This window comes from Protopterus annectens, chromosome 16.part0 (genome assembly GCF_019279795.1).
Source record: "Protopterus annectens isolate FY-2018-M chromosome 16.part0, PAN1.0, whole genome shotgun sequence".
Taxonomy (NCBI): domain Eukaryota; kingdom Metazoa; phylum Chordata; order Ceratodontiformes; family Protopteridae; genus Protopterus; species Protopterus annectens.
This window is the reverse complement of record NC_056750.1, coordinates 334,959,463-334,986,092: the sequence shown is the minus strand read 5'-3', so window position 1 is coordinate 334,986,092 and position 26,630 is coordinate 334,959,463. Positions and strand designations below refer to the sequence as shown.

General features: G+C 42.7%; 1 protein-coding gene across 1 annotated transcript in view; it reads left to right on the top strand.

Moving 5' to 3' along the window:
• Positions 1–26,630, top strand: part of MIGA2 (mitoguardin 2) — a 1,296,375-nt gene that overhangs the window by 746,688 nt on the left and 523,057 nt on the right. The window contains exons 11-12 of the mRNA XM_044058371.1: positions 9,026–9,080; positions 11,064–11,077. Of these exons, the coding sequence (XP_043914306.1) occupies positions 9,026–9,080; positions 11,064–11,077 (69 nt within the window). The remainder of the gene's footprint in view (positions 1–9,025; positions 9,081–11,063; positions 11,078–26,630) is intronic.

The following is a 26,630-nucleotide window of genomic DNA, read 5'->3' as shown; positions in this document are numbered from 1 at the left end:
CTGGTTTAGAGTCTGACCTGGAGCCCGCTATTTTTACTGTGTGAGTTCTGTCTGTAAGCCAGTTGGCAACCCATCTCGTGGCGTAGGGGTTTATGTTTAGGCTGGTGAGTTTTTCTGTAATACCTGAGTGAGGAATGGTGTCGAAAGCCTTGGCTTGGTCAAGGTAGGCTGTGTGAACCACCTTTCCCTCATCTATGGTCTTGGTGACTGTCTCGAAGTCAACCAGGTTTAGTAGGCATGATCTGCCCTTAACAAAGCCGAACTGGGTCGGGTTAAGTGTTTGGAGGTTCCCAATGTCTTTGTTAATGAGTTCCATGATGATGTGTTCCATAGCCTTGCAGACCAGGCTAGTCAGGCTTATGGGGCAATAGTTACCAGAGTCAGTTGTGGCCCCTCCTTTGTGGAGAGGAATAACCGTTGCTGTGCACCATTCTATGGGCACATAGCCTGTGGAGAGGCTGAGGTTGAACAGCGTGTTTAGGTGCGGGGTTAGTTCATTCTGTAGTTTATGCAAGACGCAGCCTGGGACACCATCTGGCCCCATTGACGCTGCGCTTTTGGCTTTTGAAAGGGCTGTTTTCACCCATGCGTCTGTGATTTCTGGGATACTACATTTTTCTGGTATTGTTGTGGACCCTTTTGGGGGTGAGGGGGAGGTGAAGTTTGCACTGAATCTATCTGCCAGGATGTTGGCAATATTAGTAGGTTCAGTATATTTTGTGCTATTTTGCACTAGTTCACTGCATATCTGCGAGTTGCCACTTAGATTCTTAACATAGGTAAAGAAGGCTTTGTGGTTATCTTTTCAATCCTTGGCTATTTTTTCTTTCGAAGTTAGCCTTGGATGATTTTATGAGGGACCTTAGTTTCTTACTGAAACTAATCAGGGATATCTTTCCTTCTTGGGATTTGCATTTTTTCTGAACTAGTTTCCTCCTTCTATTGTATAGCCTGTTTATGGCAGGAGTCCACCAAACTGGTTTTCTTCTCTTAGAGGAGTGAGTCTTGGTTTTGCTAGGGATGGCATGATCCATGCATCCTTGTAGGTGCTCATAGAGTGCATTTGTAAAGGTTTCTGCATCTTGGGCAGCGTTATCCTTTAGCGAGGGGGCTGTGAAACTTACCACCTGTGTCTTAAGTAAGGTGAAGTTTGCTTTAGAAAAGTTTTTTACTGTGGTTTCCTTAGTTGGGGGTGGTGGTGGGGTGTGGACATACAGAGTGATTAATTTATGGTCTGATCTAACCAGTAATGGGTTGACCTCCGGTGTGGAACACCTGTCGCCCATGTTGATGATGACCAGGTCCAATATGTTTTCACCTCTGGTAGGGGAGTTTACCAGCTGATCCAGGGCATTTTGAGTTGATGAATTCCAGGAAGCGCTGGGCCTGGGAGTTTGTACTCAAGTAGTTTTCCCAGTGAATGGTAGGGTAATTGAAATCACCCAATATTAGGGTGTTCGGTAGGACCTTCATGTTTTCTAGTGTCTCCAGAAAGGTGGAGTGGTGGTCCTGGGTCATGGAGGGTGAACTGTAGCAGGCCACAATTTGCATTGCAGATTTGCCCAATGTTAGTTGCACATGGATGATCTCAGAGTTATCATGCTGCGTCACTAACCTGGAGGTGTAGGTATCCTTGAAGAATATGGATACACCCCCTCCTTTTGTGTTTTGGACTGTGTTCTGTGGCCAAAACCTGTGGTATGAGTTGTAGCCCAGTAGGCCAGTATTCGAAAGCCTAGGGGTGGCAGGTGCAAGCTGTCTCTTGCGAAGCAACGTGGCTTGTCGAGCATGTCGTCCCAGGCTGACAGACACTGGGTCCCCTTTGAATGACACCAGAAGCTTAGCCAATTGTTGAAATTGATCATTTTTTCTTTATACTGAGGTATCATTTTTGGTGGGGGCAGGTTGCTACTCAGGGTCAGGGTCATACCAGCCTGGACTACATGATCAGAGAGCTCTTCCATGTCTCTTTTCATGTAGTCCAGGGAGGTACATCTCAGGTCATTCACACCAACATGAACAATGACAGAGTCATGTTTGTACTTGTTCTGGAGTGACCTGAGTGCTTGTGTTATGTGGCGGATTCTAGCTCCCGACAGACAGTAACCTTCTGCTTGTCCAGCCTAGTGAGTGGGACATCAGTGTGCCTGACTATAGAGTCACCTATTACTAGTGTGTTATGTATGTTATTTTGCCTTAAGGACTGTGATTGTGCAGCACACTGATTTTGTGTTTTGTGCTGTTTAGTTTGTGATGGGAGGTGCAGGTTGTTTGTGTGTCTGCTTTGGAGGTCTCTGATGCTTTTGTAGGTTTTTATTTAGAGCCTCCGAGTATGATTTTGTGTATATATGTGTATTTTTTGCCAGTGCTGTTTTAGTAGGTCTGTGTGTGGCTGGGGGTGTGGTGCAAGTGTTAACCTTCTCCTCTTGACTGTCTGTTCCACTGTTGGGTGGAGACAGCTTAGCTTCCAGTTTGGCTGTATAATTGCATCTCTCACATATGTTAGTGTTTTGTGGTAGGAGGATAGGGTTGTCTGTGTACATGAGGCAGTTGTAACATTGCTTCAGGATACCCAGATTCACCAGCTGGACTGGAGAGTACACCTGAAATTGCCCTTTGGTCATGCCTGAATAGTAGGGTGAGCTGCTTAGTCGCTTGGTTGGTGAGGGGTGAATATATAGCCTTGCCTTGCTGGGCAATCAAGTGTCAGGGTATATTAGTGCTTGCTATTAGGTCTGAGCAAGTGCTGGGCTGTAGGATGCTTTGAGTGCTTAGGTTGAGAGTTAGACTAGTTTCAAGGGAAAAACTGAAGAGGAGACTTAGTGGAGTCGGGAATAATTTAACTGTAGCTAACCGGCGCTGCCCGGTGCGCAAAACCGTGCAAACGTGGTTTTTATAATAGAGAAATGAAAGAGATTGAAATTAGCCCAAAATGGCCAATAAACTACTAATTTCTGGGCTGGAACCACTCCTCCAGGGACAGATAGACTGCTCAAAGCTCCCCTCTCTCACAGGTGAACAGGGAAACTTCCTTCTATCTAAGTAAGGTATGGGCAACTCAGAAACTAGTATCACAGCCCTGAATTCAGCACTAGCCTGAAAGCTGGACTATACTAGCTTAGAAAGGCGGGAAACAAGGAATTTTTTGTTTTTTTGAAAATATAAGGCAAAAACAGTAAAAAAAATACACTTAAAACAGCTTTAAACTACTACAAACGATCAGAAAAGGCTATCACACTTTAGTGTGTAGCCTACAACAGATAAACAAATTATTTAAACAAAAAACAACTTTTTAAAAGTGCAGGCAGTCAAATAAGTACAATATGTGAAAAAAACAAGCCTTTAAATCACAATAAACGCTGGAAAATATGCGTTTAGGCAGACAACAGTTAAGTACAGAAAACTGATACTTAATCACTCCAGTCTCTCTTCTAAGCTAGAAGGCTTGTATCAGTTTAAGCCTTTCTAGTGCTACCCAGTAGGTTAGTTACAGCAAAGATGGGAAATAAGTGCAGATATGTGGTCTTTTAAACCAGAAAGTTGAAAGAGACTGACCTTTTCCACATCTATTCCTACTATCCCCTCTATCACACCCTACCTTTCTCTACTTGTACTTTCCTACGCCTTCACCAGTATAATCTGTTACCATATTTCATGACCTCTAGAATATAAATAATCATTACGATAATCATCTATTATGTAAATAATGTTGCATCTTCCTATCAGACTTTCCATATAATTTATGCTTGCACACTATGACTTTAATGTCTGTTAAGTTTTTAATATGATAAAGTAATGTGTTTTTCAAAGTCTGTGCTTGAATGTTATGACTTTATTATGGCTGTCGAGTTTTTCATTCTGTTAACCATATGTGTCTGGAGTTTTTCTCCCTGGGCGTACACTGAAAATGGATACCTCAGGACCAAGTCAGATTTTCCCACTAATCAAATGCCAATTAAATAAATAAAATTTCAAACAGACTGAAACGCAGTCTGTGCTGGCTGATGAATTGTCATACAGCAAAGAAAAGGAATGTACAGCTTTCATAACATGTCAAATGCGCTATCACTATACTTGGTCCCGTGCAGAATGTTGATGGGTGATCTATGTCTGTCATACTAATACATCCCTGGATGCTGCTCGAATGGACCAGTTTAATATTTACAAAGAAACAATACTAGAACTACCAGATTTAGACACACACTTTGCTTGGAACATAAACTGGATATGTTGGAGGGACAGGTATGTGTCTCAGAGAATAGCCCATTCACTGAAACAGGCTTCTCATCCATGTGAATCAGTTTTTCCTTAATCCTATTCAAGCATAATGTGGATCTGTGGATGTGGAGATAGTTGTAGGCGTAGTTTTACATCCATATAGAAGGCACTGTTATAAACTCACGTCTCTGCCATGTTTACCTCTGCAGGAAAAAAGTCTTTAGCCCTTGGTTCTGCTACTGGTGGAGAGATTAGTACTGTGGAGAAACCAGACTTCCCAGATGATTGGGTCTGTAATGGCACAGCTACCAAGCTGGACCCCACAGACACACAGGCAGACATAGACACGGACAGACAGACAGACACGGACAGACAAACATACAGACACACACACACAGACACACACACAGACAATGTATAAGACTAGGAATGAAATGATAGATCATATCCCATGTGAGGACCAGATCCAGCATGTGTCAACAGCTAAATGCCTTATAGGGAACAATACATGAATTCTGGCGTGGCTGTTAGTCACTCCACTGGCTGGACCCAGACATCTGACTTGCTGTAGAACAATGGCCCATACCATTACTCAACTAGGTGAGTTCTTGCCTTGTTTGCTGGCCTGGCAGCAAATTATGAAGGTGTGCTCCCTCCCTTATGTATCATTTCTTATTTATTATTTGTTGTCAAACCATCCCCATTTGATACTCTGTGTACTTGTGGCCATCCACTGTCTTCCCCACATTTTTTGTGTATACCACCCCTGTTTGCCTGCATGTTTCTGTTCCATGTTTGTCTGCTTACCCTGCTACCTGGCCATCTCTCTGTCCCCCTTCCCCATCCCATCCCCAACCCTCCCTAAGTACTTTCTCCCATTACTCTTTTTTTATTTTATTTTTATTTTTTAGAAATCTTGCAGAAAAGGCTCTTACCACACCAAATAAAATGTATCTTTCCTTCTACTCATCTGTCATACCTTACGGTTACCCTTCTGTATTCACCTGTGCTTGATCTTCTCCCCTTTCTTGCTTTTCTATCTACCGGCACACTGACATTGGTCTTTCTCTGTTGACCACTGTGCTGTTATTCTGATGCCACATGGGAACTAGCTGCAGCTAAACATCTTCATGTTGCACATGTGAGCACACACTGACTAGGCCATTCTAGCTTGCCTTGCCTGTGATGTTTATCACATCAGACAACTGTGCTACTCTAACACTTAAAACATAATTTGAATATGTTCTGAGAGTTGGTATTATCCATGGAATTGGTGATGTTGTTCAAAGCTAATGAACATAGGACACGGAGATGGACTTCTTCCATGAGTGGAGCAGGTACTCAAGCCTGCAAAAGAAAAGGTCAATAGTGGACATCAAGGAGTACAGGACCACTATTTGCAGAACATGAAAATTCAGTAAGATATTAGCCGAGCGAATACTATTTATCCTAATGACAATCCCCAAATAAAGACTGTGATAAAATAGTTGAATAAAGGATATGGCTAGGCGTACCCAGTGTACTCAGATGAGTGCATTTTTTTCTTCAGCATTTCTCACAAATGTGTGTTTCAAAGAGCAGCTTCTGACACTTGTAGAAACCTAGGGGAGGTCTGTATAAGCAGTGTGCTAGGCTAACATCATGCCTTCGAAAATGGTAATTTGGTTTGGAAGGCTGTGGCTTACAGGAAGTAGTTCAACAATGTAGAAAAAAATCTTTATAGGGTTCTTCTGCAAGGACAGACAAATTATCAAGAGAGCTCATTTTAATTTCAAAATTAATAGCACCTGTGAGACAATCAGTCATGCACTATGGCTGACAAAAGAAACAAAAAACACTTAGATGATGGCTGCTATGGTTGGCTGTCACACCTACACTGAGTATCCTCAGTACAGTTGAGTGAATAGGCCCATGGTACATTGGGGAAGCTTGACAACTGGCAACAACCATGGCAAAAATGCATAAAAAATAAGGAATGGAATAGAAACTAAGGATGACATCATAGAGGTATCAGTTCAGTAATTTACATAAGTATTAGGAATATATCATGGTGGATGTTGAAGCAGGCAATGACAGTACACATACAACAGGGGCTAGGGTTGGTCTAATGTGTAAGGTGTTTACCTCAAAGACACAAGTAACAGAGTTTGATTTTCTCTTCTGAAGGGAAATGGGCTAGGCTTAAAATGCCGTGCAAGGGCAGCTAGGTTAATATTTGTCCATGAACCTATGAACAGGGGAAGTCTGAAATAAAAATGTAAAATGGACCTTGAGTGATGTTGAGAAATACTGGGAAACCTCAAGATATCAAAGGCTCCTGGAAATCGCATGTTTGACATAGAAAAACTAAGGGTGCTAAAAGCTGAGATAGCCCCTAGTCTGTGCTTTCTTTTTAAAAATAGGTGCATAGATGTGTGTAATTCTTGCTGGATGGAAAAGAGCAAACATATTAATGTATAATAGTATGGGGTATTGGTGCTGCGGTAGCGTTGTCGCCTCACAGTAAGACATTGTCCTGTTTGAATCTCAGCTAGAGCGTCTTCTGTGTGCAGACATGCATGAATGGGCGTACCTTTGTTGAAGGTTGTGTGTCAGGGCCGGCAACTCGGCACATAAAAATCTACTGCCAATCATTAGCGTACCGGAGTTCGGCTGTGGCGACCCCTAACTGGGAAAAGCCGAAAGACACAACAGTATGGGGTATTAAAAGTAGTCTAAAACTTATAGACCTGTACGTCTGTTGAGCAGCTTATGTAAAGCTTTTAAAACTGGGTGGAAGCTAAGCCTGTTGAAACAAGCTATATTTTTGAGTCAGTACCAGTCTATATGGATAATGACGTTCTGCTGGATGTCGTCTTCCTATAGTTTAGCCAAATGTTTGACAGAGCAGATAATGTTGTGGTTGTAGACAAGTTCACAGTGTTTGACATCAAGGAAAAAAAAACGTAATCTTGTATGCTCTAAATATTGATGTCCAGGAAGCACTTCAGAGTTATGTCTAATGTTAAGTTAGAGAGGTCTGGTTCGCTTTTCCGTAGATGACCTTATGTTCCAGTTCTCAAGCCAGATATGCTGAAAACTGAAAAATAATGTTGAATGTCAGCATGTGGGTATTGTACTGGCACATAGCATTTAATTTCGTTTCAACAAAGTGTGAAAAACATGCCGTGCAAAAAGCCCTGAAGAACTTGAAATCCTGGATTTATGTTACTTTGGTTACTATACTGTATCACTCAAGCTCCTGCTCCACATAGCACATCTTTTGTATGTGCAGACAGGTTGCATTCTTTCAGTTAAAAGGAATGGAATGTGTGCATGCAAGTAAGCCATAATAGGTTCATAGGTAAGTAATAGGTTAGCTCCCCTTGCAGACCATTATAAGCTTAACCACGATGTCTACTCCCATCCGAAACAAGTGATGTTAAGTTGTCAATCTCGCCTTCATTCTTGCTGGATGGGTTCGGAGCCGATCCTCGGCTCCGACTCGGCACTTGCTTTAGCTCGAGAACTCCTTTTACCAGCTCGAGGCAACCCTATATCCCATGATGCAAGGCGGAACTACCTCAGATCTCATTTGCCGCTTAGCGAAAGAGGTCTCCTTTGCCAGCTGAGGTAAGTTTTTTCTTTGTGAAATAAGAAAAGATTAGTTAGGGGTTATTTTTCCCTTTTAGTGTCAGTTTAGTCTGTAGTTAGTTACAGGCCCACCCTATTCCCTTGTTTTCAAACTTTTTATAATCTTTAATCTAAAGTTTTTATCAGGCCTAATTCCCCATTGGTTATTCCCTTCCTGTGTGTTTGTGTAAGGGATTAATTTGTGTGTTTGTTGGGATTCTTTGTGTTTCCATCCTCCTAGGATGTCAAAAGAAGGCAAGGTCTCAGGCTTCAAGAAGTGTGACCAGTGCTGTCAGAAAATGTCTCTGACAGACGGTCACACTTCTTGTGTTTATTGCCTGGGGCCTTTGCACCTGCAGGACTCCTGTGCTTTGTGTCATGCTTTTAGCCAGAGAGTCCTGCAGGAAAGGAGGAATAAGCTCATCCTCCGAGGCTTACTTAAGCCAGAAGGTTCTCCTCCTAAATTAGGGTCAGGAAAACCTCCTAAGCCACCGAAGGCTCAGGCTACAGTGTCCAAGCATCCTCCGGTGGCTCCGGCTCCGTCGGAGCCGACATCGGCTCTGGCTGGGGCCGATATATTTTCTGTTCAAGTAGTGGGTTCGGCGCCGACCGGCTCCGATACCCGGACTACTGTGGCCTTGTCGGCTCCGGCTGGAGCCGACACTTTATCCAGCATCGGAGCCGAGATATCCTCGGCTCCATCTGGAGTTCAAGGGACTTCGGCTCCGATGGCTTCGACCCGTAAGAGATCTCGGTCCCCTTCTATACTGAGTATCCACTCGGCTCCGGGGTCTCCTCTTTTGTCGGAGCAGAGCCATCGGAGCCGATCTTCGAGATCTTCCAGGCTGTCTGACCACGATTTAGAGAGGGTGGTAAGCAGGCTGTTGAAGTCTCAGACACTAGCCCAAATGCTCCATAGCCCGTCTCAACAGACTTCGGCTATAGCCCCAATCCTTGAACTTCCTCCTCCGACTCCACACCGCAGTTCGGAGCCGGAGCTTCTCGGGACAGCGACTGTTTCGATGCCGGAGCCGATACATCCTTCGGCTCCGTCGTCCTCGGCTCCGATCTCCTCCTTGAGACCTTCCTTGGAGGGATCCGGTCGTCGGGTTTCCACTGTCGGCTCCGAGGGGGCTAGTGGCATCGGACCCTTGTCCGACCCCGCTCTCCCTCTCGGGGCTTCAGCTTTGGTAAGCTCGGCGCCGACATCGGCCTCGGAGCCTTCTCTCTCTTTGGAGCCGGCCATTCCTGTTTCTTCGGAGCGGGTGTGTTCCGGCCTCCCGGGGAGAGGAGCCTTTGAGGTGATGAGGAGTGTCCTGGCCTCTGTGCCTGGTCAACGGTCCATCCCTCTAGCTCCTCCCTCATCAGTGCCTGCAGACGCCTCTTGCCAGCCTCTTGCTCTCAGGCCCAGGGATCCATCTCCCCAGGTTTCCCCACTGGGAATTTCCTCCTCTTCCGAGGTTTCTCCTGATCCTACAGGGGAACCCCCTCGGAAGAGGATGTGTAAGAGGAAACACACAGACTCCCCTGAGTCTACTATATCTGATACCGACTTAGATGAGTCAGAGGGTTCCCCACGGTCCCCCTCTGAGGATGTCTCCTTTTCAGACATCCTTGAGCTCCTCAAACAGAGGGGGAATTGGCCCTCCATTGACCCCTCCGAGGATGAGTCTGTATACCTGGAGGCTTTTGGATCCCGACCCTCCACCTCCTGGGTGTCTCCGCCTTTCGACCCACTTATGCAGGTAGTGGCTCGGAAGGCGTGGTAACTCCAGATTCTGTGGAACCTGTCCCCAGAAGACCATCCAAATTCATTATGGCCCCTTCGGACAAACAGTTCCTTTCCAAGGGTGTCTCGGTGGATGCTATGGTGGTGGCGGCTGCCACTAAGAAGGAACTGGCGGATCCTTCAGTACCTGTCCATCCTCCTAATAAGGACTCTAGGACCATGGACAGGTATGGAAAGCGGATGTTTTCTTCAGCGACCTTTGCTATGCGTCCGCTGAATTATCTTTGTCACTTCACCAGGCTTCAACGAGATGTTCTCAAGGAACTGGGAGAAGTAGTCCAGGATCCTTCTGCTGCTGGGGCTCAGGAAAAGATTGCCTCTCAGCTTGCTATCCTGAATTCCATATCTAACTCCTCCATGCGGCTCATATCCTATGCGGCCGATGGAGCGAGGGCCGCAGGCACAGGGGTTGCTCTTAGGCGCCAAGCCTGGATGCGGCTTTGTAATTTTGGACCCCTTTAAGGCGTCCTTCACTAATACCCCCTTTGATGGTTCAGCTTTGTTCGGACCTCAGGTGAAGGATACCTTGACCAGGTGTGAGCAGGACGGTAAGACTCTTTCTGCCGTTGGAGTCCAGTTTTCCACTCCTTCTAGACCATACCCCAAGGGTCAGAAGGGGGGGAAGATGTGGTTCTGTAAAGCCCAAGGAGCTACACGGACACACGTGGTCAGTTTACCCCCAGAGGCAGAGGGGGTAACAATAATAGACGCCGCCCTAGAGGCAGGGGGGGTCCTCAGAACCAGGGCAACAGGGAGTCTCTTCCTGAGAAGCCCTTTCAGCATCCCTGAGGTGTTGCCCGACTGTCCACCCTTGGAGGCAGTCGGGGGAAGGATTTCGCTGTACCCAGTAGCCTGGCAATCCCTATCTCAAGAGATGTGGGTACAGTCGATCATATCCGAGGGTTACAAAATCCCCTTCGAAAGGTTTCCCGTGCCTCTACAAGCCCTTCCAGACATCTCACCCGGTCAAAGGGATTTAGCAGAACAGGAGGTTTCAAAGCTCCTAAGAAAAAGAGCCGTCCAGACTGTGCCAGCAGACCAGGTAGGATCCGGCGTCTACTCGAGATTCTTTTTGGTCCCCAAAAGGACGGGAGATTGGAGACCAATATTAGACCTGAGCAATCTGAACAGATTTGTCAAGAAGGCAAGATTCCGGATGGTCACGCTTCAGTCCATTCTGCCCTTTCTGGGCAAGGACAACTGGATGTGCTCTATAGACCTTCAGGATGCGTACTATCACATAAAGATTCACAGATGCTCCAGAAGGTTTCTCCGCTTTCGGCTAGGGACCAGTCATTACCAATTCAGAGCCCTGCCCTTTGGCCTCTCTTCAGCCCCCAGAGTGTTTACCAAATGCATGGCAGTGGTCACAGCTCATCTGAGATGTCGAGGATTCCAGGTGTTTCCCTATTTGGACGACTGGCTCCTCTCCGCCACCACCAAGTGTCAGCTTCTTCAGTCCAGAGACTACACTCTACAGCTTTGCAGGAGTTTGGGAATTTCAGTAAATTTTGAAAAATCTTCTCTGCTGCCTTGCCAATCTATCACCTTTATAGGCGCAGAATTAAACACCGTCAAAATGTTAGCCAGACTAACAGATCAAAGAATTCTGGACATCCAGAAATTTGTTCGGCTTCTTTTGCAAAGCAACAAGATCAAAGCCAGATTTATACTGAAGGTTCTAGGTCTTATGGCTGCGGCCATTGTTCTTCTACCACTGGCTCGCTTCCACATGCGTCTTCTGCAGTGGATGCTATTCACGCAGTGGTCGTACCACAGTCTCCCGATGAGGCACGAAGTCTTGGTAACACAGTCGTCGAGCTCATCTGAACTGGTGGATATCTTCCCTCTTCTTCATCAGGGCCGACCCTTTATTCCCCTCCTCCAGTTGCCACAGTCACTACGGATGCCTCTCTGATCGGGTGGGGGCATTATCAGGGCAGGATGGTCCACGGACGTGGCAACCCATAGAATACCATCTGCACATAAATGTCCTGGAGATGAGAGCAGTGCTTTTAACGTTGCAAGCCCTCAACGACTTTCTTCCCACGGGACTATTGCAGTACAGACGGACAACATGTCCGTAGTCTGGTACATCAACAAGCAGGGCGGACCAGGTCCTATCCGTTATGTCGGGAAGCTCTCAGAGTTTGGTAGTGGACGATCTCTTCTCAGGGGTTTCTGATAGCAACGCACATCCCGGCAGGTCCAACCTATTAGCGGACAGGCTGAGCAGATCCATTCTGATGCCTCACGAGTGGTCTCTCAATCAATCTGTAGTGGATCAGATTTTTCTGAAGTGGGGCACTCCTTGTTGCGATCTTTTGCTACTCCTCAAAACAACAAGTGCCCGATTTCTTCACTCTCTTTCCCCTTCCAGGCCAACCTCTGAGAGACTCTCTAACCCAGGATTGGCCCGGGGACTTCTACGCTTTTCCTCCTTTTCCCTTGATTCCACAAGTCATTCAGAAAGCCACCATTTTGAGAGCCAAGTTGATCCTCATTGCCCCATATTGGCCTCGACAAATTTGGTTTCCGTCTCTGCATCGTCACCTTCTGGTGCAGCCCTGGCATCTGGACCCAGTTCCGGATCTCTTGATCCACCAATCGGGTCAGCAGCACCGGGCCATTCATTCTCTCAACCTCACTGCTTGGTTGCTCCACTTCCTACCCTAGCCAGGCTACCGATGATTTCGGACTCAGAGACATTTTAGTCTCTTCCTTGAAGTCGTCCACTAGGACTGTTTATGCTAGCAAGTGGCGACGTTTTTCTATTTGGGCAAATTCCAGAAATATTGACCCCTTTACTGCTCCCGTACATTCGGTTTTAGATTTCCTGGCGGAGGTTTTCATTCAGGATCCTCGTCATCTACAGTCAAAGTACAACTGGCTGCTATTTCTAAGTATCATGTTGGCCTGCATGACAATAACATTATGTCTCATAGGTTATGCAAGGCTTTTCTGAGAGGAGTTTTCCTCCTAAAACCACCTATAAAGCATCCTCCTCCGCAATGGGATCTAAACTTAATGTTGGCATCCTTGATACTACCTCCTTGAACCGTCTGCTTCATGTTCTTTGAAGTTATTAACCTGAAAACTATATTTTTACTGGCTGTCACTTCTGCAAGAAGGGTTTCCGAGATTCAAGCTCTCTGCATTCGTTCCCCTTATTTGGTTTTTCATAAGGACAGGGTATCATTAAGAACCAACCCTTCCTTTCTCCCCAAAGTCGTATCTCAAACCAACATTAACTAATCTATAGACCTACCAGTCTTTTTTCCCAAACTATTCCGACAGAGCTGAACAGAAACTGCATTTTTTGGATGTCCATCGTCAACTCGGGTACTATTTGCATAGAACTAAACAATTCAGAAAATCGGACCAATTATTTGTCTCCTATGCAGAAAACAGGATAGGTCTTCCAGTATCTAAAGTGACCTTATCCAGATGGTTGACTTCCACTATTTCCTATGTGTACTCTCTTAGGGCAAACAGCTATCTTCTAAGCCAAAAGCACACTCAACCAGGAGTCTATCCACTTCTGCAGCTTTTCAGGATAGACTACCCATTGATACCATTTGTGCAGCAGCTACTTGGGCTCGCCCATACCTTTGTCTCTCATTACAAGTTGGACTTGGCCTCCAGAGATAGGGCCAGTTTTGGTTCCACAGTTCTCAAGAGTCTGTTCCATTGAGCCACCCGGGATAAAGGTGCTAGGGACGCGGTCCCATCCAGCAAGAATGAAGGCGAGATTGACAACTTAACATTTAGAAGTTATGTACCTACCATAACGTTCCATGTTAGTTGTCTTCTCTGCTTCTTTCTTCGTCCTCCCTCCTTCCCCCTGGCCTGGACAGATCTTGAAGAGTTCCTATTAGGTTGTCTCCTCCGGAGCCTTCATATGAGGACTTCTATTAGGAACTTGTGTTCCTAATTATGTTAGGATAGTCTTTAGCAGGGTAGATTAGCTACCAAACGAGATCTGAGGTAGTTCCGCCTTGCATCATGGGATATAGGGTTGCCTCGAGCTGGTAAAAGGAGTTCTCGAGCTAAAGCAAGTGCCGAGTCGGAGCCGAGGATCGGCTCGAACCCATCCAGCAAGAAAGAAGGCGAGAGAAGACAACTAACATGGAACGTTATGGTAGGTACATAACTTCTAATTATCTGTATGTGAACCCTGGATCACCTATGTGATACTGCTAAAGTCAAAACACTTGTGCCTTGTGCCACAGAGAAAAATGGACAGAGTGTATATTACTGTATAAATAATGCCTACTGGGGTGGTTCTGAGGCCTGATGCTGCAGGTAGAGGTAAAGCTTTTACATTGTTTCCAACTGCCAACTTGTAGTCCAGTAACTCACTGCAATTTGTGATGTAGTTAGTAGAAAACAGACCAAAACTATTTACACTACAGCTGCAAATGGACTGATAAAAAAATGGAGTTTATTTTTACCAGGTAAACAAACATTTTCCCTATCACCCATGGATTTAAACCAGTATTCAGTGTAATTTTTAAAGATGCTATCATCTTTCAGTTGGAGCCATGGTAGAATCTATAGGTTACCTACATCTCGTTAATTTTTTTCTGTATGCTTTTTGCCTGTGCCTGATAATCATCACGCCTCCCCATCTTCATACTCTGGCCTGTTTTTCAGGGCCATACAGGGCAGCACAATATAGGCAACCATGATGGGTGCTTGACATCTCATAGCACACTGGCCAAGAGGGCATTATTACTGGGGTTTTTTTGCCTAACCTCAACCCTGGGCTGATGGAATTGCAACCTGTTGGCACTGTTGTACCTTTTCCTACACAACTGCTTGATCTCACACACGTCTTTGATGAGTACTACTGTCAATGAGCATACTGGTGTGGTACATACCCCCATCCACAAGCCTACATTCTTCCTCCAAAGAACTGCTACAGCCCACAACCACCCCTTCAGTCAAGATTGGGCAAACCCATCCTACATGCCTGCACTATCAAATGTGCAAGCTGCTAAAAACATTTTCTAATGGGGGCAAGACTCTCTGCACCACCATATGGCTAGCAAGCCCCCAGCCCCCATAGTCTCAAACATATACATTCTCTCTATGTCCACAAATGCAAAGGGAATGGGGATACAGCACCATCATATTTTTATTATTTCTGTTTATCTATGCTTTCTCTACATTTCTGTCTAATAGTGAAAGCTTCATGGGGTACAAGAGATGGGCAATGAATAAAAAAAAAAATATTTTTTAAAGACCCACATTAAGCAAAATTTCCTCATTTGATTAATACGAGAAACAAAAGCCTTGCGAAAAGGTTCTCATCCTGGTTTTCTGCATATAATCTTTTGGTTTAACAAAAAATACAAAACATTCAAGATATTGACAAAAAAAATTGGACTGATGACAGTCACAAAGAAAATATACAAAGCTCTCAACCTTCCATCTCCCAAATGAAGAACACTAGGCCTCGTAATGTGGAACAAATGGGCAAAATGTGTAACACATACTAATGGCTTACTAACAACTTCAACTAGGAAGGTCATAGAATGGTTAAAATATGCTGGTTTGACTTATAAAGAGGAACTTTTAATGAATTAATATGATTCCTTTCTATTTACCGTGGATATCCATTAAATAATTCCCAGTGCTGAATGTGTCACAGATCCTTTTAATGTGGAACTTTGAGGAATATGAACTTTTAAGACCCCAAATGAGGTACATTCCTTGTAATGAGGTACACTTGAGAGGTATGAAAATATATGTGATGTATATTGCATTTAAATGGAAAAATTCCAAAATGGTTTTCTTATCTGTTACCGTGTGTTTGCCCATGTCTTACGTGATCATGTATGAAGTTCTTAAAAAAAGACATTCAACATTATTACACACTCAGATATTGCTAAAAAACTTTCCCAGACAAATATCAATCACTATGAAACTTGATAGATAGCAAACTGGATCAAATTATGGTGGGAAGCTACATCTCATCCAAAAGTCAACACCAGCAGTATACCAAAGGGCCCAGCCTTTGGTCAACTCCCTTTTGACACTGTCTTCTTGGAGGTCAAAGCCAATGTTAAGGGCTTAACACTCATCAAGTTTGCTGATGACTGTAAACTAGATGCCATTATTAACTCTTCAGAGGATACCAAGAGCCTTCAATAGAGCTATTCACGTACAAATATCTGTTGTCACAATCATGGTGAAAAAAATGCCAAAAAATGTATAATTATATCCTCTGGCAAGCACAACATTCCTTGCAACTATTACATCTACAACACACCCCTGAAAGATGATCCTTTATTTAGGGATCTGGGAACCTATTTGAACAATTAACTGTCCTTAGATCATCATGTAGTCACCATTGTAAGAAAGTAATAAGCTGTGCAGTGCTAAAATGACTAAGAGTATTGCATCTAGGTCCAGCGATGTAATAATTCCACTGTATATGTCACATATTACACTGATCATCGAGTAGTACAGTGCCCTTTTTGGCAAGTGTACAAACACTTAACACAACTTGAATGTGCAGAGTCTTCTCATCAAGAAAATCAAGGGAATAGATAAGTACACATATTGTAACAAAGCCTGGTCCCTATTCACAGTATCATACGGGTTGCTGATGAGTGACCTCTGCCTCACATACTCAACAGATTATATCCTCTCAGAACTACTACATAACCACAAGTCCATTGCTGGCATAAACCTCCATTTAAGTGATCTGTTCTGCAACATAAATAGAACATCATGGATGGATAGATAAGCATCACAGCAAATTCCACATTTTTAAAATATTCCTCCACTCAGGATCATAGGAAGTTACTAGGCTATTGGCCCTGAGGCCCTTATAAGCTTACCAAAGAGTTTAGCTCATGTTTAGACAAATCAGCACCCGATGCCCCTGTCCAGCATCCCGGGGTACATTTTCTGTTTCTCATCCAGTTATCCAGGTTGTGCTTAAAAAGGGGTAAAGAGGTGCTCTGCCTGATGTGGAGAGGGAGTCTATTCCATAGATGGGGGAGTCTCTGGGACACAAATCTGTCCTGTCAAGTCTTGTTGATGTCACAGACCAGGTTGACGCCGTGCATGCGGGTTACTCGAGTGGAACTTGACTTGTTGATATGCAGCAGTCTCATCAAGGTGGGGTCCGAGATCACCTTGTATGCCAGACAGAGGTCACCTCTGAGGAGTCTGTATGAAACTGAGTAGAGGGATAGGGCTTTTAGCCTATCTGTGTATGGTAGATGCTTGAGGCCCTAGATTCTCCTGGTGAGGAATCTCTGTGTTCTCTCCAGCTGCTGCATGTGCTTTGCGAGGTACATGCCGAAAGGGGAGTTGTACTCAATAATGGGTCTTATAAGGGAAGAATACACGGATGCTATGACCTTCTTGTCCCTGGATGAGATTCCCTTACTTATGAGGTGGGCCATATAGAAGACTTTCCGTACAATGGTCAAAAGTCAGGTTGCTATCAACCTGGGTGCCCAAATCCCTCACAACTGATTGAGTGCTTAGGACGTTGTTTGTTATTAATGTGATAATCTGTGGGAATGTCACTCTCCCCAAAGGGGATGATGATGATGCATTTTTTGGTATTCAGCTTTCCGCCATGTTTCTGACACCAGTTATTTGTCTGAGTGAGAGGATGTCCACATCACTAGGGGAATTGATGACAACACCCAGCTTGCAGTCATCTGCAAACTTGGTCAGCCATAGTCCAGTTGTTTTGACCTGCACCTCAAAAAATTATATCTCAAGTAACAGAGGCCCCAAGACCGAACCCTGGGGTACGCTGCTTGTTACAGGTCTACTGCTTGTGGTCGCTTCCCCTATTTTTGACTAGGTGGGTTCTATCAGTGAGCCAGTTTGCTATTCATTTGGTAACATGTGGATTAATGCCTAGTTGAGAGTTTATCTATTATGCCCGAGTGGGGAATATTGTCAAAGGCTTTGGCCAGGTCAAGGTAGGCGGTGTGCACCGTCTTCCCCTCATCCATGGTGTTGGTGACTGTCTCAAAGAAGTTGACCAAATTTAACAGACATGACCTCCCCTTGATGAAGCCAAACTGTGTGGGATCAAGTGTTTGGAGGTTGCCAATGTTTTATGAGGTCCATGATAATCCATTCCATGGCCTTGCAGATCAGGCTAGTTAGGCTGATGGGTCTATAATTTCCCAGATTGGTGGACGCTCCACCTTTGTGTAAAGGGATGACAGTGACAGTCTTCCACTCAGCTCGGATGAAGCCAGTACTCATGGTTTGGTTGAATAGAGTGCCTAATGGTGCTGCAAGTTCCTGCCTGAGTTCATGTAGGATGCAGCTTGAGATATTATCGGTTCCCATGGAGGCTGTAATTTTTGCCTTTGAGAGAGCAGTGATGACCTGTTCCCTAGATATAAGGGGAAGGGGACAGGTATTGGGGATGTCCTGATTTACTGATGGGGAGGCAGAGGGTTAATGTTTTCGCTGAATCTGTCAGCCAGCAAGTTTGCTACAGTATATCTATGGCATTTGTGACCACCAGTTCTGAACAGATCTGTCTGCTTCCTTTGCGGTTGTAGACATATGTGAAGAAAGCCTTATGATTGACTCTAGTAGATGCGGCCAATTTGGACCCTAAGTTTGATTTGGAAGATTTCACTAGTGCTCTTAATTGCTTGTTCAGGCTAACGAAACATTGCTTTCAATTGGGCGCCTGCTCCTTCTTGGTCTTGGACAGCATTTTTTTCCTTTTGTTATACAGTTTATTTATTGCAGATGTCCACCAGACAGGTTTACTCTTCATTGCCGTGGATGATGTATCCCTGTCAGGTAGTCCTGATTTCATGCATCTATATAAATGCTCGTATAGTGTTTTGGTGTAGATTTGGACATTGGTGCTAGTTCTTACAGAGGGGGAGGGGGTTGTGAAGCTGTTTATACCATCCCTCAGGAGGTCGTAATCAGCTTTGGAGAAGTTTTTATGTCTGATCCTAGCTAGAGAGGGGTTGGGGAAGATGGTGACTTAAAGTGACCATTTTGTGGTCGGATCTTACCAGGGAGGATGATATTATATGGTTGCTGCAGTCGTTACTCATGTTGGTTAATACAAAGTCCAAGATATCACCCTTTGTGGGGGTATCAACTAGCTGATCCAAACTATTTGCATTGACAAAAATCAAGGAATCTCTGGGCGTTTGTGTTCTGGCATGAGTAGTTCTTCCAATCTATGTTTGGGAAGTTAAAATCACCCAGGAACAGGGTAGAGGGTTGAATCTTGATAGATTTGAACAGGTTCAAATAGGCGGATTGGGCATCTTGATTCAGATTTGGGAGCTGTTAGCTAGCTATGATTTGAATAGGGGTCATGTCAATGGTTAACTGCACCTGGAGTGTCTCCTGTGCGTCCTACTGTTTGACCAGCCTGGAGGTGTCCTAAAACAAAGTACTTCGCTTACCCTTCTTCAAACTTTACATGGATGAATGGATAGGAAACCACAAATCCATCCCTAGAATAGTACACTTGGCACTTATAGAAAGGGTTATCATGTAAGTGTTGTGCTTGCTGTAGGTTATTTATACTTACATTACAAGGCCTAAATACATGTGATGGGAATGCTTCTAAAGATACTTCATTGTCAACAGCCGACCAAAAAAAAATGAAATTATAAAAGCCGTTAAGTATGCCATTATCAAATAGTGGCAACTATATAAATAAATAACAACAAGCAACAAAAATGAAAATCATGAAATGCATCAGCTGAATAGCTCTCAGCCTTATATCTCCAAAACATGGAATGTTATATCTCATTTTGTAAAATAAATGGGAAAAATGGGAAACACTTGTTAACAACTTAAACTAGGAAGCTCAAAACATGATTTAAATGTGTCATCTGATACTTATAAAACGTAGTTTGGCTGATATTACATGAGATATTATTTAAAAAAATTAAGAACAACGTCAAACAAATACTTTGGCTGAATTAGTATGATTCAGTATTATTCAACATGGATATAGTTTAAAAAATAAAAACATATTTTATTTTAGTTATCAATAAGTATGAACATCTATTGTTTGCCATTACTGACTGACTGTAACTCTCACTGAGCTACAAGAAAATGTACGAGGGCCATGTCAAAAATAAGATCCAAAAATCAGACACTTTCTGCAAAAACAGGGATAGTTCTGAGCTATACACAAATGTTACATAACTACAGATTTTAAATATGTATGTATAAGTATAGACTTAGAGCTCTCTAAAGATAAGTCTATAGCTATATCTATCTATATATATCTGTCTCTATCTATAAATAGAGAGACAGAAAAAGAGATGGAAATACACACACCCACACCCTAACTATAGACAGCATGTGTGTGTGTTTATATTCACACATTGTATACCCTATTCGCAAATGTGTACTTTAGGACTAGTATTGGTACAATTCAAAAGTTCATGCTACCGGAGGAGATGTATATAAATTATATATGAAATTATCTTGATTTACAGGATTATTTTGTTGCTGCTGTCGTACTTTGCTCTCTTTCTGCTTTTCCACAAGCCCCCCCCCCCCTCACCCAGTGTTAGACTTTTATTCTGAAAACCTGTCAAACAATACCAAATCTTACACAACCTGTTGAACACAATTATCTGGCTTGAAATAGGGAAAATTGTTATATTACTCTTACTTGACAAAAAATTAGTAATACAACTGGTTTTGCTTCAGTGTGCACTTTATAAGACTCTAATGCTTGTTACTACTCCAACCACAGACCCCCTTTTCACTCATTTTGGCACATGGAGTTGGGATGTCACATCAACAGTGTCCATCATGTGGAGCCAATATTTATTTTATTTACTTATTTATTTTACATTTGTTTACTGGGATAGTCCGACCGGACAACGTGTCCTTTTTCAGTGGACGTCCGGGGAGAAAAGCTCACATAGAGAAATACAAAAGAAAAAACATAATTAAGAAAATACTTAACAGAGAAGAGATTACAAATAGTAGCCTAGGAGAGGCAGTATTAGTAAAAGAAGATATACAATTGGACATTAGTGTATAGTTTTACAGAGATTGATAGCAGCAAATATGTACAACTAAAGATACAACTGGACTAAAATGTACTTAGCATACAAGTTGACAGAAAATAACATTGAGTTTACATAAATTTTATTGGTTACCAGAGTTCCCACATGGGAACCTGTAATTTAATAAGAATACATAAATCAACAGTGAAGTCAAGGGTAGTAGTGTTAGTATGAAGGTTATCTAAGAGGAGTGGGACAGAAGTTATACCATCAGTGGCTAGTCCTGCCACTCTTGTTCTGTTGTACCATGCTCATAGTTATGTGCAGTTCACCTACAGCATGTCTTTGGAATGTGGCAGGAAACTAGACCACAGGAGGGAAATGCAGACTCCTCATGGTAGGCACACCAACCAAGAATGGAACCTCTTGCTGTGAGGCAACATTTCTACCTGATGCACCACTGTGCTGAATAATACTATGTACTGTATTGATGTTGTAAATGTAATCAGATAAAGAAGACCACAGTATTTGGAACCAGAAATACCAGGCTGGGTTCCAGGTAGGAGATTATGTCCTGCATGGGTAGAAATATATTAAATGTTTCAAACAGAAAACAGGAGAAGAAAAGGCTAGGTGATGCTAATGGAAAAAAGGAACTCCTCTTAACAGTACAAGATTGTGACCACTGAAATGAGTAATCACACCACCAAGAACCATCCAAAATGTCAGCAGTAGGAAGTTATCAGAAAAAGGGAGAGCAGGCCACAAGGAATGAGAAATGACTTGTAAACTGCATGAGGAGGTGATAACAGCAATGAAGGACAATGCCATGTGGAACCAGAAAATCTGGAACTTGTACTAGTCAGTAAATGGACAGATGTTAAACTAAATCATAAGGGAGCAGGAAGAGACAATGAAGTATATTCAGTAAAGATTAATACAAGATATGCCATAATGAAACCAGAAACAACCAAAAAGCCATGCCAAACATCAAAGCAAGAGAGACTATGTAACACAAAATCCATAGCAAATGGAAACTGCACCAGGCAGTGAAGGCAGGAAATGGATCCTAAAATGGAAAAACAGACAAGAATATCAACTACTGACACAGACAGCGAAAAACTAACATACTTGACACATTAGATGGATGGAAATCTGACGTGTTCCTAACTCAACATATCTAAGAAAGACATCTGGAATTCTACCCAACATCACTCAGACAGAGAGGAAACATAAACCACACCAACCAGCCAATCCACAAATCATACTAGAAGTAATTGCATGCTGAACAGCTCTGTAGCATGGAGAAGAAAACAGAATAGTATACAAACTCATAAATGAGACTGTACTGTGCAGCAAAGGACACTTGGGAAATTGTAAATACTCCAGCTAAGGAACATAATGCATAGTGCTACTGTACACCAAAAACATATGTGGGCACAACTGAGAGAGGTTATGGGTGATTCGTAGTTATTCTCCAAATCAGCAAACTGTAATTATTTTCAGCTGCAGAACAGAAGGTTTACATCAGTACTGTCTTTTTGGCCATTATGGGGCAAAAATATGATAATTTTCTATACATATAACATAATACAAATGTCTGTGTGATTGCATAAATAATGTGTCCTTTCTGCCAAATACTTTGCTAACCATTATATGGTATGGTTCACAACTATGCACACTGCCTGGCTGTACATCACTTCCTTAGTTAGAACAACACAGTCTACTATCAAATAAGTGTTCACTAAATAACTTAACCTTAGTAAAAAAAAATGTAGGTAGCAGGGCTCTCACTGGTAGCTATGCATAATCATTAATAACTTTTCATCAGTAAGCAGGAACATATTAAACAAATGCAGGATCTCATTCTGTTGCATAACCACACATATCAACATCTTTTGGTTGAAGAATGAATCAGACAGATGTTTCACTGCTTAAAGTGCTTCAATGTCAAGATCTGTACAGTTTTCAGCAGAGCCAATGTAGTAATAAGCAGAGTTTCTATCACAGCTTCACGCAAACACAGCAATGGGTACCCTAAGATGTTTCTGTTTTACACTGCTTTTTATCATTTAAGCAAGGAAGCCCTGGATATGCAAGCATTTACCAGCATACATAGATGTATTAGTTTTAGAATAAAAACTTTCAGTGATTACTTACACTGGACATCTCCTTCTCAAAGTACAAAGCCCACCTTGCTTCTATTTTTTTTAAACTGACACCTCCTTTAGTGAACGAGTCTGCTATGCTGAAAGTAATTTATTCTGCTCTGACATGTTTACATTAAAATTCGCGAAAGGGACTAAATTACCTTTTACCACTTTCATACTGATAACAGACAGAATTTCTTCTAACAAAAACAGGAAAGTGTTACAGGGACTTAATACAAGACACACATACAAATGCATCATGCTGAAGCATTTGTTAAAGTGACTGTGTACTTTGGAAGTGCACACAGTTGTAAACAAGTGCCCTACTTTCATAGTGATTAGGATGAGTTAGAGGCACAACTAGAAAATGTTTTCCTTTGCTAACAGGTAGTGATCAGATGGCAGCTCTTCTCTATTACTTCTAGGTCTCCTTTCCAACAACTTACAGCAAGAATGAGACACTTCGCTTTTGTACAGATTGCTTACCTTACTAAAGATGACACTGTGGGAAACATTACTTTACTACAAAAGATATCCACATTTACATTCATAAAAATTAATAAAATTGTTTCAGAAGTGACCCACCAATCAACAAATTTGAAAAGGTATTTCCTTTCTTTGCATTCAGTGACAAGAGAATAACTATAATGTGCTACAGTTCATTAAAAATTTCTAGTCATGTAAAATAAAGCATATCCCAGACGCAAAATTTACTGCAGCACCTGATGTTAGGCAAGAAGGTGCTTATAAAGGACTTAAATCTGTCTCTCCCACTCTCTAATATATACATATTTATAGATTTATATATATATATATATATATATATATATATATATATATATATACACACACACACACACATATAGTATGTGTGCGTGTGAACCATCGAGACTATAAAACAAGACCAAATAGGCTGACTGTACGTCATACTAGTCAAATGCATCAGTATCTACTCACAGTTATATTAAAACATTAACATTTTCTTATAAAATGTATATATATATATAAAATACCCCAACAAAACAAATACTATTAAATGGGACAGAGAACTTGTACTACTTAATCTACTGATGAACCGTGCTGTAATAACAAATGTGGCTACATAGCTGCAGAGAGGAAAAACAGAAAAAAGAGGCTGTCGATTACACCATTTATTGAATGTTGAATGATCAAATTACTGTACATGCGCATTTACAGCAAGTCTCTCCAGCCCCTCTTTATTAAAAAAAAAAAAACATAAGGTGATCCACAACCAGGCTGCTAATATTTAAAAGAAATAATGAAACACTTACTGGGAAAAAGTCTTTAACTTAGATCAGTGGGAATGAGAGGAATTGCTTTCTGCTGATCAGCACATTACCGGAACTTCAAAATAAAAAAGTAAAAGGAGAATTAGTAAATCAAGATTAAACACTAGCAAACATCCAAGAGGGTGTGTTTTTTAGCTACAGTGCTTGAAAACTGATGGGAGACTTGGGAGTTCTCCAAGAGCGCGAGACCCAATCTTTTAGAAAAATGGCTAGCTGTACCACTAGCAGTACAACCTCAACAATCAAAACCATGAAAATCAATGTACCCGACTATCTGAATCATTCATTTATGTGGTTAGATGGACAAACAGGTGAGAAAAATGCATCAGAAAGCAGAAAACATTCAGATTATCCTGTAGTTGTCCTTTAAGCAACTGCATCGACTTGGCTGTACCTGACCGGATCAAAATTAGGTCCTCCCAAAAAACAAACAACCATGGCGGACATAAAGTGTAAACAGGTTGTATAACAAGAGCAAGAAACTGATGTACAAGAAGGGTACTGACTCAGTCGAGGAAGAATCCCCTCCACAGCTTTAACAAGAAAATCAGAAGTCTTGTAAAATCCTTTAAAGCTAATTACAAAGCTAAAATACCATCCCTAGCTAAGGGTAATCATAAGGTGTTCTTTAACTATGTCCAAAATCTAAAAGGGAATGCCCAGCTATGTGCTGAACTGGTAGTAGATGGTACCACTTATACTGCTAGATGACAAATTTCATCCCCCTGGCCCCATCAGCCATATTTCAAAGCATACTTGACACCTGTCCTCTGCCTGATATCTCTAGAGATCAGGTCATATCTTTGGTCTTCAAGGCTAAAAATATGGCCTCAATGGGACCAGATAACATCCCAGGTTACTTACTAAGTAATCTAAAACTGGACCTAGCGGACCCACTTAAAATTCTGTTTAACCATAACCTGAGAATTGTTTTTGTTACAGCAGAGTGGAGAACAGCAACAGTAATCCCCTTGCAGAAAGTGGAGGCATCAACTGACCTTTTGAGCTATAGACTCATAAGTCTAACCAGTCTCTGCTGCAAGGCCATAGAAAGAATCGTCATGGACCTTATCAACAAGGACACAGGTGACCTTCAAACTCTAAACACAACCTAATTTCGCTTTGTTAAGGATAGGTCATGCATATTAAATCTAGTAGACTACATTGGGAAAGTCATCAAACTGCCCTGGATGAAGGTAAGACAGAGTGCCTACCACCTATCTTGACCTAGCCAGGGCTTTTGACACAGTCCCCACTCTGATATCATTGAGAAACTTTCCCAGCTGAGAATTAACCCTTATGTCACTAGATGGGTAGCCATCTGGCTCACGGACAGAACACATGCTGTCAAAGTTGGTGCCTCTACCTCTACCAGTAGACATTTCACCAGTGGCGTACAACAGGGATCTGTGCTGGGCCCTTTACTGTTCAGAATCTGTTTCTTAGAAGTCCAGGCTAAAATAAACTGCCTTTGGCTTGCCAAGTTCCCTGATGATTGCTAATTGGGTGCAATCACGGAGTCCCCCAATTATGTTAATATATTGCAGGAGGAGCTAACACAGACAAATGGCTGGTGCCTAAGCCATGGTATAAAACAAAATGCAAAAAAGTCCCTTTGACAAAGTGGAATTCCCCGCTAATTACAGTATTGACAAGACCCTCCTAAGTTCAGAACCAGTGGTGTGGGACCTAGGAACACAGGTAGATAGCAATCTGAACTTTGACCACCAGGTTTCCACAGTGGTAAGGAAAGCCTTCTACATTGCTCACCTCATAAGTAAGGGCATCGCATCCAGCTCTAAAGATGTTATAACACCACTGTAGTTGACCCTCATCAGATCACTAATAGAATACAGTGTTCCCTTTTGCATGTACCTTACCAGACACCTGCAGTAGCTGGAGAGATCACAGAGGTTTCTCACCAAGAGAATACAGGGCCTCCAAACCATGATGTACATGGATATACTTTAAAGCCCTGTCACTGTACTCTGTATCATATAGGCTGCTGAGAGGTGACTTGTGCCTAGCCTACAGGGCAGTCTCTGACCCTGCCCAGATGGAAATGGTGCACATCCGCAAATCTAATGACACAAGAATCACTCGCTCTGAGGATCTTAAACTAGCATGTGACATTAACAGAGTATGCTGGTGAGATAGATACATCTCCCAGAGACTGATGCTCCCCTGTAATAACTTCCTGTTCACATAAAGCAGAGCTCCTCACTGACCTTATTCAAGTGTAACCTAGACAAATGGATGGAAGATGGCAAATTCACCTCGGGGGTGGCACCCATGTCTTTCATGGACAGGGGTAGTCGGCACTGACAATTAACTTGCTCTGTGAATTACGTCCACCCAATAAAGACAATTGGGGAACCTTGGAAATAACATGGCTAGGCTTGTTAAGGGCTCAAGGGCCACTAGCCTAGTAACCCCTATGAACAGTGCTACTGGGCTGAGTCTGAAAAAGGCTCATATGAATCAGTGGACTATCCCAGTTAACAGGTGCAAATAAAGTAGGTTCAAAAGTTACTAGGCTAATGGACCT